The following is a 15,452-nucleotide window of genomic DNA, read 5'->3' on the forward strand; positions in this document are numbered from 1 at the left end:
CTCCAAACACAATAGTATATAATAAGAGCAATAAAATCAATAAGAGCAATAAAAAACACACGATATAAAAATAGTCCACACTAAAATTTGACAGAATAAAAAATACCAAATGGTATGGCACAGTCTCAAAGGTGGCAATAGATCTTCTAGTACTGGTATGGGACTTTTTTTTGGTAACTACGCTTAATAGCAGTGTATGAAAAGGAAGCAAAAACAGAGGCAAACCAATAGTGCAATATGGTTGTATGTAGTAGGACAAACAACACTTAGATAAGATGTCAACTCACATATGGTAGATGTTATTTACTACCATTTTTCTGTGTACCAAAACCAGAGGGTTCTGCAAGTGGGGATTGTATACCACTGCATGCTGTTTTACCTAGAGATGGTTATAGCGCTACCATATGTGAGTTGACATCTTATCTAAGTGTCCTTTGTCCTACTATGTCATACCATTTTGCACTATTGGGTTGCCTCTGTTTTTGCTTCCTTTTCATATACTGCTATTAAGCGAAGCTACCAAAAAAGTCCCATACCAGTACAAGAAGATCTATTGCCACTTTTGAGACTGTGCCGTACCATTTGGTATTTTTTATTGTTTCAAGTTTTATTGAAAGCTCTTTTTATGTCCTGTGTATTTTTTATTGCTCTCATTGCTCTTAACTTTTTATACTATTGTGTTTGGAGTATTTTTCTTGGCGCTACCTGTATATTGTTGTTTGTCTTAATCCAGCCCTGTACGTTGCCAATGGAAGGAATTGTCTATATTCCATCAGACAGAGGTTCTCAAATCACACTAATGGTCCAGGTTTTGACAGTATTCCACTGGAACAGAATTCAAAAAATGCCTAAATCCTGGGATTTTGATGAGCCTTGAGGCCTGTTTTCGGGAACCATTGTAATAGGATAGCCAAACATATAAGCCTTATAAGAATAAAAATGTGCTTTATGGATCAGAAAAGTCTACAACACCCACTTCTTATTGCATTTACATGTATTAAGAGAACATTATTAGTATTATTATTTATTAAGCAACAACAAATTCGGCAAAGCTGTAAAACAGGTGGACTAACAGACATGTATTTGCAGACGAGCTGGACATAGAGAAAAAGAGGGTGAGGGCTCAAATGAGCTTACATTCCAGAGGTAGTGGGGTAAAGTGGAAGAGGAGGAAAGAGTAGGATACATTTCATGTATGAAAAAGTGGTTTACTAGAATAGTTTACCATGAAGGGTTAGTTTTTGTATGACACAGTTGTAGGAGAGGAAGCAGGGTGGGTTACCAAGGTGCATGTAGGGAGGGTTATTAACATCTGGAAATTCCATTTTTTTTAAAGTAAATAACAACTGTTTTCACACTACTAACTAGTTGCTAAGTTCATAGAAGATAACAATCATATCTTACTTGTTCTAATAAAAATAATGAAATCTCACCACATTCTTTAATGTTTCCCATGAACGCTGCAGATCATCCAGTTTAGAATTGGCGGCTGACTCCAGTCCTGGCTCATAGTGTTCTTGTGGAGAGGATATGTTGGGTTGGATCTTGGCAGCATCTGTCTGCAACTGTTCAGCAGATAAGGCCTGGTAATAAGCAATGTCCTAAGAGCATGAAGCACAACATAGTACTTTCAACATAAAACATACCTAAAGCATGCACACTGCTACTTAAAGGGCTGTCGACCAATATAGGCCTAGAGAAATAAATAAACGATATTCTAAAGGTTTTCGTTTAATATTGCTGCTGTATATCAAGATAGAGGCAAAAAATATATATCCTGGCACTCAGGTACAAAAGTGAGATACAAAAGCTGTATGCCATCTTGTTAAAATAAAAATAGTATATGAAAAAAAAACATAACTCTGCAAGAACAATCTTACAAGTTTCATGCTGAGTCTCCTATAATCTAATCACAGATATCGAGTAGCCATTTCAAACCACTCCAAAATACACCCAGGACTTCCCAGAAACTGTGAGGTAACAAAGCGTAGCCAAGTAGGTAATTACCTGAGATGCAATGACAAGATGGCCGCCTCCACACTGAAAAACTGACTGATCGTCATGTGAGAGCATCAACTAAGATTGTTCAGTTGACAATACATTTTAAATACATTGTTCTTGAAAATATAAAATTCAGTGAGCCTTCTATATGTCAGAGACTACTGGAAAAGTATCAATATATAATAAGGTAATAATTGCAACATATTGCAAGTTGACTAAATTGTGTTAAAGAGCTGCAACATGAAGACATTGTATGTGAGTGCCACACTGAATGTAACAAAATGGAGGAGAGATGTATTAAGGCAAACATGGACTATTCTGGGTGCAAATATTATATGTTGAAAAGTGTAATTGCCTTTTACTTAGCTATTTTTCCAGAATAGCACTTGTTTTTGCCTTGGTAAATTCCCACCCAAAATGTTTACCATATATCATCTCCCACCAAGAAAACAGCATGCCTATTTACTAAGGAACCATGTCATTACTGTCAAAAAATACTTCTGAGGTCAAATAATGAATTATCCTGTTGATTATTTGTTTAATAATAACATTTATTTATTATGTACATTATTGTTAAGGCGGGGACTAAAATTTCTTGCAAGGCCATTCCAAACAAAGACACACAATAAACATAAACAAAAATAATATCCTGGGGATACCTACAATGAGCTTCATGAGGAGGTGCCAGCTATGACCTAGTCAATGCTCCCTCACATGACCACAAAGGACATGGGGAGGTGGACATGTTTTGACAAACTTTTTTGCCTGAAAGAATGTTTGCAGATTTCCATGCCTGTACATCAGACAATGCTGTTATCTAGACTAGAGCTGCATTTTTGTACAATTACTGTAACTATTCAGGTCATCGTGCTGCTAAATACATTTACTAACAGTTAGAAAGATGAACACAGTTTAATCTGAAATGCAGTTGCACAGAGGAACACAAATGGTATTGGCTAAAACAACATGTAACATTGTGGGTTTCCTTCCCTAACTGGATAACATAGTGTTTGTAAATTAGAGTCTCAGACATTTTGTGCAACTCTGCATTTCAAGTAAGTCATGAAGGACCTGTATATCAGGATTTTTTTAAATTAAAATTTAAACATAATTGCTTCAACAGTGAATTTAAAGTGAATTTCAAATGTAAGGGTCAAAGTAGTCGAGCTGGAAAGTTTTGTTTGTTAGATATGCTTTCAGTTTGTCTACTCTGACCTTAAATCTGAAATCCACTTTGAATTCACACTTTAGTAAATAAGCCAGGAGTGTTATGATTATTAGATCTCTCTCCTGAATCAATGGATTACAGCAGTATTCACTAGATCTGTACTTCACTATATCTGCAGAGAAAAATGGGACAGCGCTACACAAATGTAAAAAAAAATACACAAACAATACATACTGTAATAGTCACAACATAAAAAAGTGACATGCTACTTTGCTAGTTCACTACATCTGTTGTATTATCCTTTTAGTTTTAGCGTTTGTGTACATTGTGTCCTTTTTGTTATACTTGCATCACAGGAATCTGAAGAAATTCTGAGGACTACTAATGCATTTTACAAAATATCAGCTGTGCCTTGATAATGTTCCACATTAAGGATAGTGGTACAAGCTATGATGCTAATACAGATCTTTTAAGATATGCATAATATATTATGTTTCTGCATATACACAATCCGAGTGTACATCTTAAATCATCATTGTTATTCTGAACCTTCCTTGCAATTAGTTAATGGGATCAATGCCATCACATGTTTAGATTTATTCCAAAATTCTTTCACTACCTTATTGCTGGTACAATAGGAGAGATACAAGTTCTTCACGTTTGGAGGAATTATAGTTTCCTGAATCAATGCTCACCTTTAAAAAGGTGAAGTTGGCGTCATATTAAAAATAAACACCGACCACAGTGTCACAGTACAAGATCAAACACATAACACATATATAAACAAACAAGTACACTAGCAGAAAAAAAAAATATCTTCCCTAGTAAAATGCACCACTCCATTTTTTGTTTCGCATTATAAAATATACAAACTGTACAAAATGCTATGATCGAAAAAAAAAAAGCCCATAAAAAAAGTCCCTCCACTACTGGTGCCCCCTTAGAAATAATCAAAGGAAAGCATACATTTGAGGAGAGTATCTAGGAGCAGTCTAAGCAATGAGTAATGGAGTTAGCATCCCATGTTAAAACTATAGTAGAATCCACTAATATCACTTTGACAAAGTGGTGGGCTTACCACGGTATGGCCATATTTGTTTGCTAAGATAGATGACTTTAAGTAATTGTGTAAGATTTAAAACATTTCTTTTGTGCGCTGTTCTCTTCATCTGTATTTTGCCTAGATTTTGGTCTTAATTTTCCTAACAAGTTAAAAAATGTTACTTCTATGTAATTTAATAAACAGGTAGTGAAGAGTACTAGAGTGAGCAGCGTAAAACGTGTCCTAGTCTTACATGCCTTGTGCAAAGATTGTTCACTTATTCAATATCTATAAGGGGTAAAAAAAATAATAGTCCAATATTTAAATGCATTTTGCTGGTAAAAAGCTGGGGTGGCAGGCAAAGTTTAGTCTGCGGTTAAATTGATAATATGGATTGGAGTGTGCTTCTCCAATAACATTTGTATGAAAAGCAGATGGGGAAGATTAGAAAGAACCAACCAATTGGCATGAATTAGCAAGATAGTAGTCATATAAAGTAATGCAGTTTTAAGAAAAAGCAAATGGACTAAAGTATTTTTGTATCACAGTAGCTCTCGATGGCCTGTCTTATTTTATGCTGCTTCACAAGATAGAGACTTACACTTCCATAAATTCTAATAAACTCCCAGTGCTGTAATTATGGACCCAGGGTGGACAAATCCCTTGTAGATTCTATGTAGAAATAAAGGATCCCATCTCTTCAAATGTGAAATCACAGTATTTAATTGAAGTTAGAATACATGATGATAACATTTCGACTACACCATGTGGCCTTTATCAAATATGATATAAACCACACACCAAATGGTGTGGTTGAAACATTATCATCATGTTTTCTGGATTCAATTAAAGACTGTGATTTCACATTTGAAAATCTCAAATTCTTTATTTCACAATGATTTTATGCTGCTGTTATTTCCCAAGTTTCAGCGGGATATATATAAGGCTGGGCCTGTAGTTGTGGGAGGGGCTTGGTTTCCCTTCTTAAGGACGCCAGACCTCTCCCCATTATCATTTTTAGTCTGGCGATTTGCCCCTCCCACCAGTCCTTTTACTCATATCATTACCTAGATTGGGCCATCTTATTACAGGCCCACCGCATCGTCGGTTTCGGCACACCACAACTGACTTTTTCATATTACTTCATGTCATACCTACTTCTAATATGCTCTCATTATGGCTTTTATGCCCGACTACAAATATATATATATATATATATATATATATATATATATATATATATATATATATATATATATATATATAATTATATATATATACATACACTTTAATTCATGCACATTAGTCATTCTATTATGATTAGTTTGGGCACTGGCTAAGACATGCTCTACAGAATAATAATTAAGATATTACCAGAGGACCATTCCCATTTTTTATGTTACATTTCTGCCCCTGTAGTGATATTTAGGATAGTAATCATAGAACACAATTAATAGTTATATCTAGTGAAATGTATAAAGAACTAGAAAAGGATAATCGTAGTCATAGATATGGCTAGTTATTCATTATGATTGGCTGAGTATCATGGACAATGTAGTTCTCAAACATCTTGGGTGCCAAGACTAGCCATCACTGATCTAACTTAGAACTTTCATTTATAGTTATAGAATAGATTGATTTAAGGATCTACATAAAATACCAAACTGGAAGGCTCAATTATCATAAAATAAAAATACAAAATAAAAATGACACTGTTCCCATGAGGTTGACCAATTTATCGGTGGAGTAAAACCCCGAGACCGACGGCCGAGCTTTGAGAATCCCCCAGGTATACAAATAATTATAATGCACTTGTTAAAGAGAACAAAAAATGGAGTAATTGCATTTCCTTGTGAGAAGACAAGAGGTAGAGCTTAGAGATACCTGGTTAACAGAAGCATCTGTATTAGCCACAGGTGAAGGAGAACGACAGGCTGGTGGAGAGGAAATCTCACTGTTGCTTCCCTCCTCCCCTGATTCCTCAGTGACCGGTGACAGTAGAGTGTGACAGCGACCAGCGGTCATCTGACCAGCGGTCACAGGAGGACATCGGAAGAACCCCAAAGGATAGCAAGGATACCGGTGAGAATTGAGAAAATTTATACAGTACAGTGTACACAAACATTGAACACACCTATCATAGCATGCACACTGAGGCACAAACCCCTATGAATTTTACTCACACCAAATAACATTTTATAGTCTTTATATTACCAAGGGAAAAAAATATCACAGTCTAAGTTCAAAAACTTTCTATCACCTGTATGACTAAACTCCAGTTTAATTGCCATCCATTGCCAATATTATATGACATAACTAAATAGTAAAACTTAACAGGATTGTTTTATTTTTCCCTTCAATATGCTAGTTTGTAATTAGTAAAAAAGATACAACTTATGAGAGCTTCAGGTTAATAGTGAGTATGGGGCTAACATTGAAAGGGGGACAAAACCTTGAATTATAAAATATTGTGACAGTGTCACTTTAATTAATCATACTTGTTAATTATACAGTATAGTACATGATGTTGCTGTAGGTGCAGGGTTTTAATGCAATGGGTGCAGGGTTAATGCTGCACATTTTTGCTGTGGTTGCATAATTCACACAGCAGGGTTAGGGGGTTAGAACATTGTGTTTGTTTTTTATAACTATAGTTCTATATAATTATCTGAATTTATTTAAAGATTATTTGATTTAGATTTGTGTCACAATATGACTCATAGAACATGTGAGAGTTTAGGATCGGACACAGGGTGGAGTTTTAGGAGGGACTTTAGCCAAAATATGTGGGATGTGCCATGCAATTTGCTCTTGGGATGAAGTTCCTAGCCAATGGCCCAGATATTATCTGTAATGCATCTGCAAATGGCAGTACCTTAGCTCATGCATTATGCATAACAGGACCAAGACATGAGGTGTAAAATTAACCCCCAATCTACAGTAAGATTTGTGTATGGGTGGCTTTGGTCTTGTAAGGCCCATAAAAAGAGAAAATTAACTAAAGCATGTTTACAGCATACTTTAAATCATATATAACAAATGTTTCTGCTAATAGACAATGACAGGAAACTTGCTATCACAGTTTATTTTTATAAACTTGACCCTTCAATGCTTGCAAGGAAGCTATGATTGTTGGCCATAAACATTTGTTTTAATATAAGTTAAATATCATTTAATGTGTGTTTATATAACATTGATATTTTTTATTATGTGGCTGGCAATGAAACACAGAACTAAATATTATCTCAAAAAATTGCTCTTTTGATAAACTGTTACCAGGATACAATGTCTCATACATAACAGGAAACATACTAAAATAATTTGTACACCGACAGAGAGGAAACTCACAATTAGGAAGAACTACGAGAAGGATTCATGCAAAGAATGTACCCATGGGCATAATGGGTCAAGCAGACTGCAATGCATAGGGTATTAATGTTTTAAATAAAAGCATGAATATAATATAAGAGCAGCATAGTACATAGAGATTTATTTCTATGGAACTCAACTATTTCCTAATGTATACCCCTTAAGGAAAACAATGTATCTTGAGGACTGACAATAACATCATTATGCCCCAAAGACAAGATATATAGAGATGCAGAATTCGAAGAAAAAAAAAGAAAGTGAAATTGTTAGCTGTCTGAGTATCTAACCATCACAGACAAATGCTACTTGTCATGAGTCTCAGTTTTGTATCAAGCTGGTATAAAGCTTTATCACAGGATCCCCCATAGCAATTCCACATTACAATGCAGATACCAGTGAGTGACTGTAAGCAACTATGGCAACCTGCATTCTTCATACTGGAGCACAGAGGAACCCTGCATAGTACACAATATCATGTACATTAACAAGTACACACAGTGCAGAATTAATGGTAAGATGACACTAAGCAGCTGCCTAAAGCCCAGGTGTGAGAGAGGGGCACTGGAAGCACACTAAGGCTACATGCATATGAAAGAATATTCCAAAAATAATCAAACCAGCAACACACATTGCCCACTAATGGTACACAGATTATAAAATCAACGTCATCAGTGCAGAGTTCATTAATCTATAACATTATATTTTCTAGATGCTGGTTCTTTAAAATATATTTGTTAAAATTTGCTTGTTATCCTTGTTTGGTATCTTCATATCATGGATGCCAATTTGCATAGTGACCTGAGGTTTTAATGTTCTTTGAATGGTATTTAAAGGGACAATTCAACCACTAAATCTTTGTTCCTAGATGATATCCCTGCACCATTAATAATATAAACATTGCCAATTCAGCGAAAAAGCAATGTTTACATTTGTAAATAAGTGCCATTCCTAGTGGCTGTCAATCAGACAGCCACTAGAGGCACTTCCTAATTGTATTTAATGCTTCTCTATGAAAAGTATATGATTTGCTGTACACATTTATTCCCACACATTCACAGCAGGGCTCCACTACTGCTCATGAGAAGCACTGGATTGACCCCAAATCATCTGTCAGGATCATCACGCAGCAAGAGGAGTGGTTGCAACTCCGAGATCAAGAAATAGGTGGATAAAACATAGGTTTAGTGTAATGTTCTAGTTTTCACAAGAGTCTAAAATCAGAGAAACACTATAACACTATAAATAAATATATATATTCATGACGTTGGAGTGTTAATTTAATTAATTTCTTCCTATTATTATTTTTGGCATATATTTTGCGACAACTTATTTTGCAGCGATTTACAATATAAAAAGGGGCAAATGTAACAATAAATGGGACAATTGCAAATTGTTACAGGAACAATAGGTTGATGAGGACCCTGCTCAAACAAGCTTACAATCTACAAAACAGGAAGAAGTTAAATGAGAACTCTAAGCAACATAACCACCACACGAGTAGTTATGATGCAAAGAATCAGTGGAAGCCAATTACCAGTTTGTGATTAAACATTTTCAAAAACTGGCTTCTCTTCTATTGCCTCATTAAATTGTAAGTAAACTTCTGAAATATCACCTAACTTTGCATGGTTTGGATGGTGCAGTGGTTAAATAGCTTAGTATCCCTTTACGGAATGCACGTTCCTCTTGCTCCCATATACTGGGGCCATAGTGATGAAGTAGGTGTTTTATTTCTTTTACTTTGCGTTAGATTGATTGGATGCTAAGAACACTATTAGTTCCACATGAGCCTCATTGTACTTTATCTTGTCAGTGGAAGGAGCAATATCCAATATCAGGGATAGGTGGCTTCCTACTACCTTGTACCTTATGTGGATATAACGAGTGACATTGTTATTGCCATGACTCTGTATATTGGAGAAGTAGCTTGAGTGCTATTGCTTCCAAATATCGACATTACCTTGGCAATTTTATCTCAGAAAGAACTGACAAGTTGACACCTTCTGGAATTTAATGTTAGGCACATGCATGAACATTCTGGAGGTGGTATGGGCACCACAAATTTGGAAAATTGGAAATATTTATAACACCCCTGCCTATTGCACAGTGAAAGTGTAGGGATAATTGTGCCCCATTTATACCTCTAACCCTACAGTTCACTGGGTGAGTATTGCAGGGATCCTCTACTTTCTACCGGATCCTCATCTTCTCATTCTACAGGCCGCAGGATAGGAAAGAAAGGGCAGGCATCCATGCACTGTAATTATTATTATCCATGCATTGCACTATAATTATAAGATCCATTGCTTTGTTAAGCAGACCACAATTTTTTTTCTAGAATTAAAAATTACGGATTTGAACAGGAGCCAAGGTGCTGCGTGGGTTAATCAAGGAGCTATGTCCTTTAATAGCTTGTAACATGCACTTGAAATAACGGCTTTGTTCTATGGCTACTAGGCTGTAAAGAAACATAGCCCAAAGGAAAGCAGACACGATTAGCCCAGGCCTTACCATAACAACAGATGGGTGAGCTGTGTGTGCAGGGAGGAGCTCTGAGTCCAGTTCTTCTATTCCCTCTGTCAGCCCTTCCACTTCAGTGACAGTCAGTAGCATCGTCGCATGCTTGGCTTTCATTGTCAGCATCTTGCATTTGGAATTCAGGGATGCTATCTGATCCTGGTAACCTTTGATTTTCTTAGCCAGCTCCTGCGAACACATTTTTTTTTTCAAATGTATTATTATGTTTATTATTTTAAATGCTGTGTTAGACTGAAAGCAGCATGAGAGCAGTCTGCTTGTTATTCTGTTTCCAGCAGGCAGAGAGGCTGGCTACATCTAACCAATAAAATCTCAGCTCGCAAGCCCTGCATCATCTACCAGCAGCAACGGCTGAGAGGCAGGATGTTGTTGACTGTGAAATGGAACAAAGTGAGGCTGCATCTCACAATACGGAGCAACCACGCAGCACTGAGTTCTTGTCGTGAGATTGAGAAAGGGAGGCGTGTGCAGCACTGGTGGCTTTAATTGTCAAATAAATCAGACACTAAGAACACCAAAAAAAAAAATGTCACAAGGCAGATTTTCTTAAAGTAACCATGTTTTGTTACAGAGGTGCATAATAATTGCCAAGGTCATGTGCATTTTATGTGACAGTAATGTTTTTAACCCCCCTCCCTGATGGTAGATATCTCAGTTTCCACAATGAGGTCATGTGATGACTGCAACTGTAGAATATGTAAAGCTCAGCTCTCTGCCAGAATCAGAACAAAGAGAGGACACAACACAATGACTAGCATAGAAACCTTCAGATGTGTGCAACCCTGTATTGCTGTTAACCCCTAAAGTGCCAGATTGGAAGATGCAGGCTTTATTAGTTTATTATTTGTGAGCATCTTAACACATTTAAACATAATTATTTCCTTACTGAACATTGTCATCAGTACAGTCATTTGGTGTCCCCGCTGCAGTGCATGGCATTTGTCTACCTCTCCGGGCACTATAAAAACTCTGTTTCTATCACAGCAAACAATAAAAGAAGAGCATCAACACAAAAGTAGTCATTTTTTCAGTGAGGTCTCTCCACCATCAAACTGGAAGTGGGCCAAATCCATAGCTCCATCCACTGCAATGGTGGAATAAAGGTCACAGGGAAGTTTTGACTCTGGTGTCTTGTCTCTTTTTTTTTTTTTTTTTTTGCTCTTGTAGAGGACTTTGAGTGTGGAGGTTGAAGGGTTAATCATTTTTGTTGTTGCTTTAATTTCTTCCTCATACATGGCAGCAATTCTTTGAAAGGTTATTTGACAAAGCACAGATTCACAGCAGCATATTCAGACCGAAAAATAAAAAATGGCCAGGAATCCAGTTCCTGTAATTCAGCTGAAATGTACTATTTCTACAAACAACTAAACTGAAGACTAATTTAACTACTGATTTAAGGGAAAAAGAATGTGAACCCACTCCATACTCAATTACTGTATCCGACATGTGGTAGCAGTTTTGATATACATGCACTCACACACCTTGTCCAAATTGCCAAGCTTGTACTGTTAACCCTGTATCTGCTGCACACTTATGTACTCTCTAGCAGTGCTCCTACACTTTAACTTCTAAACCAGGGGTGCCCAAAAGGAAGATCCACAGATGTTTTAAAACCACAGCTTCCATGAAGCTTCATCATCAAAGGCATTCTAAGGGCATGCAAAGCATTATGGGAGTTGTAGTTCTACAACATCTGGGCATCTACCTTTTGGGCACCCTGCTCTAAACACGTGCACAGTAAATTTGTGATCCTGGTTATAATGTATCACTAATCCCACTACTTGTTTATTATTATTATTATTATTATTATTATTATTATTATTATTATTATTTATTTTACATTTATTTTAGTACTGTACATGCTCATGGCTTATAAAGCTAGTGGTAAAAGTTTATTCTTTCAAACTCTCTTTCATTCAGTTCATGGCTTCAGGAGTAAGTGATCCGATATCCTCATAGCTCATAGCATGTTTTTAGTTGGGGCCAGTGTGGTTGCACTTTGTTAAAGTCTAAATTGTGCACTTTGAATTGGAATAAAGATTATTTTTTTTTCAGCAACATAAATTACCCCAAACCATATTTGCAAGAATGGGACAAAATGCTAAAATACTGAAATTATTTTTTTTTTTATCTAATTCTGTTATTTCCCAAAATGTTTACATTCTGGTCCAGGCTCGAAGGTTAGTGGTTTATTTGTTTCCTCTGTCAAGAACTGCATGGATTTACATTTGTAAGACAGTTTAACCCTTTCACTTAGGAAAGATATTTTTTCTAGGTGCATTTCTCAGATTTTTGTTTCAATGTTATGAATTCACTACCAGTATAAACAAATGCTTAATATCCCAGGAAACTAAAATAAAACTGCACCGATGCAGGTACAGAGAACGTGGTGTCAATTAGCTGTTATAATACCGGATCTCTTGGGAACATCTAACAATCACAGCTGTACCAGGAAAATTTACAAATGTACCTACCATGAAACCCTTTAAATTAGTAAAATCGCTCTATCATCATAAGTAGGCTTTGTACCACTATATAGCATTTTTAAAACTGTCAATAATTTATGCTATCATTTTTACATTTGTGCAGAAAAAAAAATTACAAAAGATTTCCCAGTTAACCTTAAGCATGGCGTGGCACATGGTTTAACCCCTTAAGGACACATGACATGTCATGATTCCCTTTTATTCCAGAAGTTTGGTCCTTAAGGGGTTAAAGACATGTTTCAAAGACTGCAAAGTGAAAAGTTCTGAGCTACTTCACCAATCACAAGTTATTGCATGCTCTATGCAGTCTTGCTATTTAATAATAATAACTACAGGCATACCCCACTTTTGAGTACACAATGGGACCAGAGCATGTATGTAAAACGAAAATGAACTTAAAGTGAAGCAATACCTTTTTTCACTTCCCAATGAATGTACTGCATTGCAATAGTCATTTACAGGCATTACTGATACTGCAACTGCAGATTTCCAGTGATTTATTTAGTGATTTCCAGTGGGCTTTTATTCAGTTAAAACAAACAGTAAAAAAAAAAAAAATCTCATTCCAGATTGTACCATTTATCTTTAATGTTTTACTCATCTGACAACCTTAAACTGGGAGGAAAAGTAAAATAAACCTGCCCACTGGGCCATTTTCTGTCAATACACATCACTTTAGACATTTATGGTTTAACTTTGAATCCTCAGAATTGCGGCTAATGCAGCTAAGCTGCTAAATCATAGTTATAGAAAATGGCAGGGTAAACCCTTTCACTGGATGGCGCCGGTTGCAGAATATGGACAATGTAGGGGCAGAAAATATATATATATATACAGGGAGTGCAGAATTATTAGGCAAGTTGTATTTTTGAGGATTAATTTTATTATTGAACAACAACCATGTTCTCAATGAACCCAAAAAACTCATTAATATCAAAGCTGAATATTTTTGGAAGTAGTTTTTAGTTTGTTTTTAGTTATAGCTATTTTAGGGGGATATCTGTGTGTGCAGGTGACTATTACTGTGCATAATTATTAGGCAACTTAACAATAAACAAATATATACCCATTTCAATTATTTATTTTTACCAGTGAAACCAATATAACATCTCAACATTCACAAATATACATTTCTGACATTCAAAAACATAACAAAAACAAATCAGTGACCAATATAGCCACCTTTCTTTGCAAGGACACTCAAAAGCCTGCCATCCATGGATTCTGTCAGTGTTTTGATCTGTTCACCATCAACATTGCGTGCAGCAGCAACCACAGCCTCCCAGACACTGTTCAGAGAGGTGTACTGTTTTCCCTCCTTGTAAATCTCACATTTGATGATGGACCACAGGTTCTCAATGGGGTTCAGATCAGGTGAACAAGGAGGCCATGTCATTAGATTTTCTTCTTTTATACCCTTTCTTGCCAGCCACGCTGTGGAGTACTTGGACGCGTGTGATGGAGCATTGTCCTGCATGAAAATCATGTTTTTCTTGAAGGATGCAGACTTCTTCCTGTACCACTGCTTGAAGAAGGTGTCTTCCAGAAACTGGGAGTTGAGCTTGACTCCATCCTCAACCCGAAAAGGCCCCACAAGCTCATCTTTGATGATACCAGCCCAAACCAGTACTCCACCTCCACCTTGCTGGCATCTGAGTCGGACTGTAGCTCTCTGCCCTTTACCAATCCATCCATCTGGCCCATCAAGACTCACTCTCATTTCATCAGTCCATAAAATCTTAGAAAAATCAGTCTTGAAATATTTCTTGGCCCAGTCTTGACGTTTCAGCTTGTGTGTCTTGTTCAGTGGTGGTCGTCTTTCAGCCTTTCTTACCTTGGCCATGTCTCTGAGTATTGCACACCTTGTGCTTTTGGGCACTCCAGTGATGTTGCAGCTCTGAAATATGGCCAAACTGGTGGCAAGTGGCATCTTGGCAGCTGCACGCTTGACTTTTCTCAGTTCATGGGCAGTTATTTTGCGCCTTGGTTTCTCCACATGCTTCTTGCGACCCTGTTGACTATTTTGAATGAAACGCTTGATTGTTTGATGATCACGCTTCAGAAGCTTTGCAATTTTAAGAGTGCTGCATCCCTCTGCAAGATATCTCACTATTTTTGACTTTTCTGAGCCTGTCAAGTCCTTCTTTTGACCCATTTTGCCAAAGGAAAGGAAGTTGCCTAATAATTATGCACACCTGATATAGGGTGTTGATGTCATTAGACCACACCCCTTTTCATTACAGAGATGCACATCACCTAATATGCTTAATTGGTAGTAGGCTTTCGAGCCTATACAGCTTGGAGTAAGACAACATGCATAAAGAGGATGATGTGGTCAAAATACTCATTTGCCTAATAATTCTGCACACAGTGTATATATATGTTCAGCTAGGAGTAGACATTATACATTTGAGATGATTCACCTATGCCATGTCAGAAGGTGTGAAAAGTTCTTACCCCAAAGATACTGAACTGGGGGGCGTGGCCGACTGCCGAGAGAAACAGACGTGAATGTGTGGAGCTCCGTACCGGCATAAACAAAAGTAAGCACTTACCCGACAACCGGCTCCCGAATTCGGCCACACACACACGCCACCCGCACAGAGACACAAATGGGGCGAAAAAATAAAAAAAATCGCCAGCCAGAGACACCCAAAATGTCCGACATTAGGCTATCGTTTTCAAGGCCTACTCCACAGGCAGCCGCCAAGATGGCGGCCGCAGTAAACAGCAGCGAGGAGGAGGATTCCCAGGATGAAAGGGATGAAAGGGAAAGCCTTACTTCACCCACAGCAGAGTCTGAACCCCCATGCCCTGACACAGAATCAGAGGCAGAATCATCCCCTGT

The 15,452-nt window shown here is 37.1% G+C and overlaps 1 protein-coding gene across 1 annotated transcript in view; it reads right to left on the reverse strand.

Moving 5' to 3' along the window:
• Positions 1–15,452, reverse strand: part of SYNE1 (spectrin repeat containing nuclear envelope protein 1) — a 389,325-nt gene that overhangs the window by 121,877 nt on the left and 251,996 nt on the right. Inside the window, exons 89-91 of the mRNA XM_063443606.1 lie at positions 10,092–10,286; positions 6,096–6,236; positions 1,434–1,601 (exon numbers count right to left, since the gene is read on the reverse strand). Of these exons, the coding sequence (XP_063299676.1) occupies positions 1,434–1,601; positions 6,096–6,236; positions 10,092–10,286 (504 nt within the window). The remainder of the gene's footprint in view (positions 1–1,433; positions 1,602–6,095; positions 6,237–10,091; positions 10,287–15,452) is intronic.

This window comes from Pelobates fuscus, chromosome 2 (genome assembly GCF_036172605.1).
Source record: "Pelobates fuscus isolate aPelFus1 chromosome 2, aPelFus1.pri, whole genome shotgun sequence".
In the NCBI taxonomy this organism is placed as follows: Eukaryota; Metazoa; Chordata; class Amphibia; order Anura; family Pelobatidae; genus Pelobates; species Pelobates fuscus.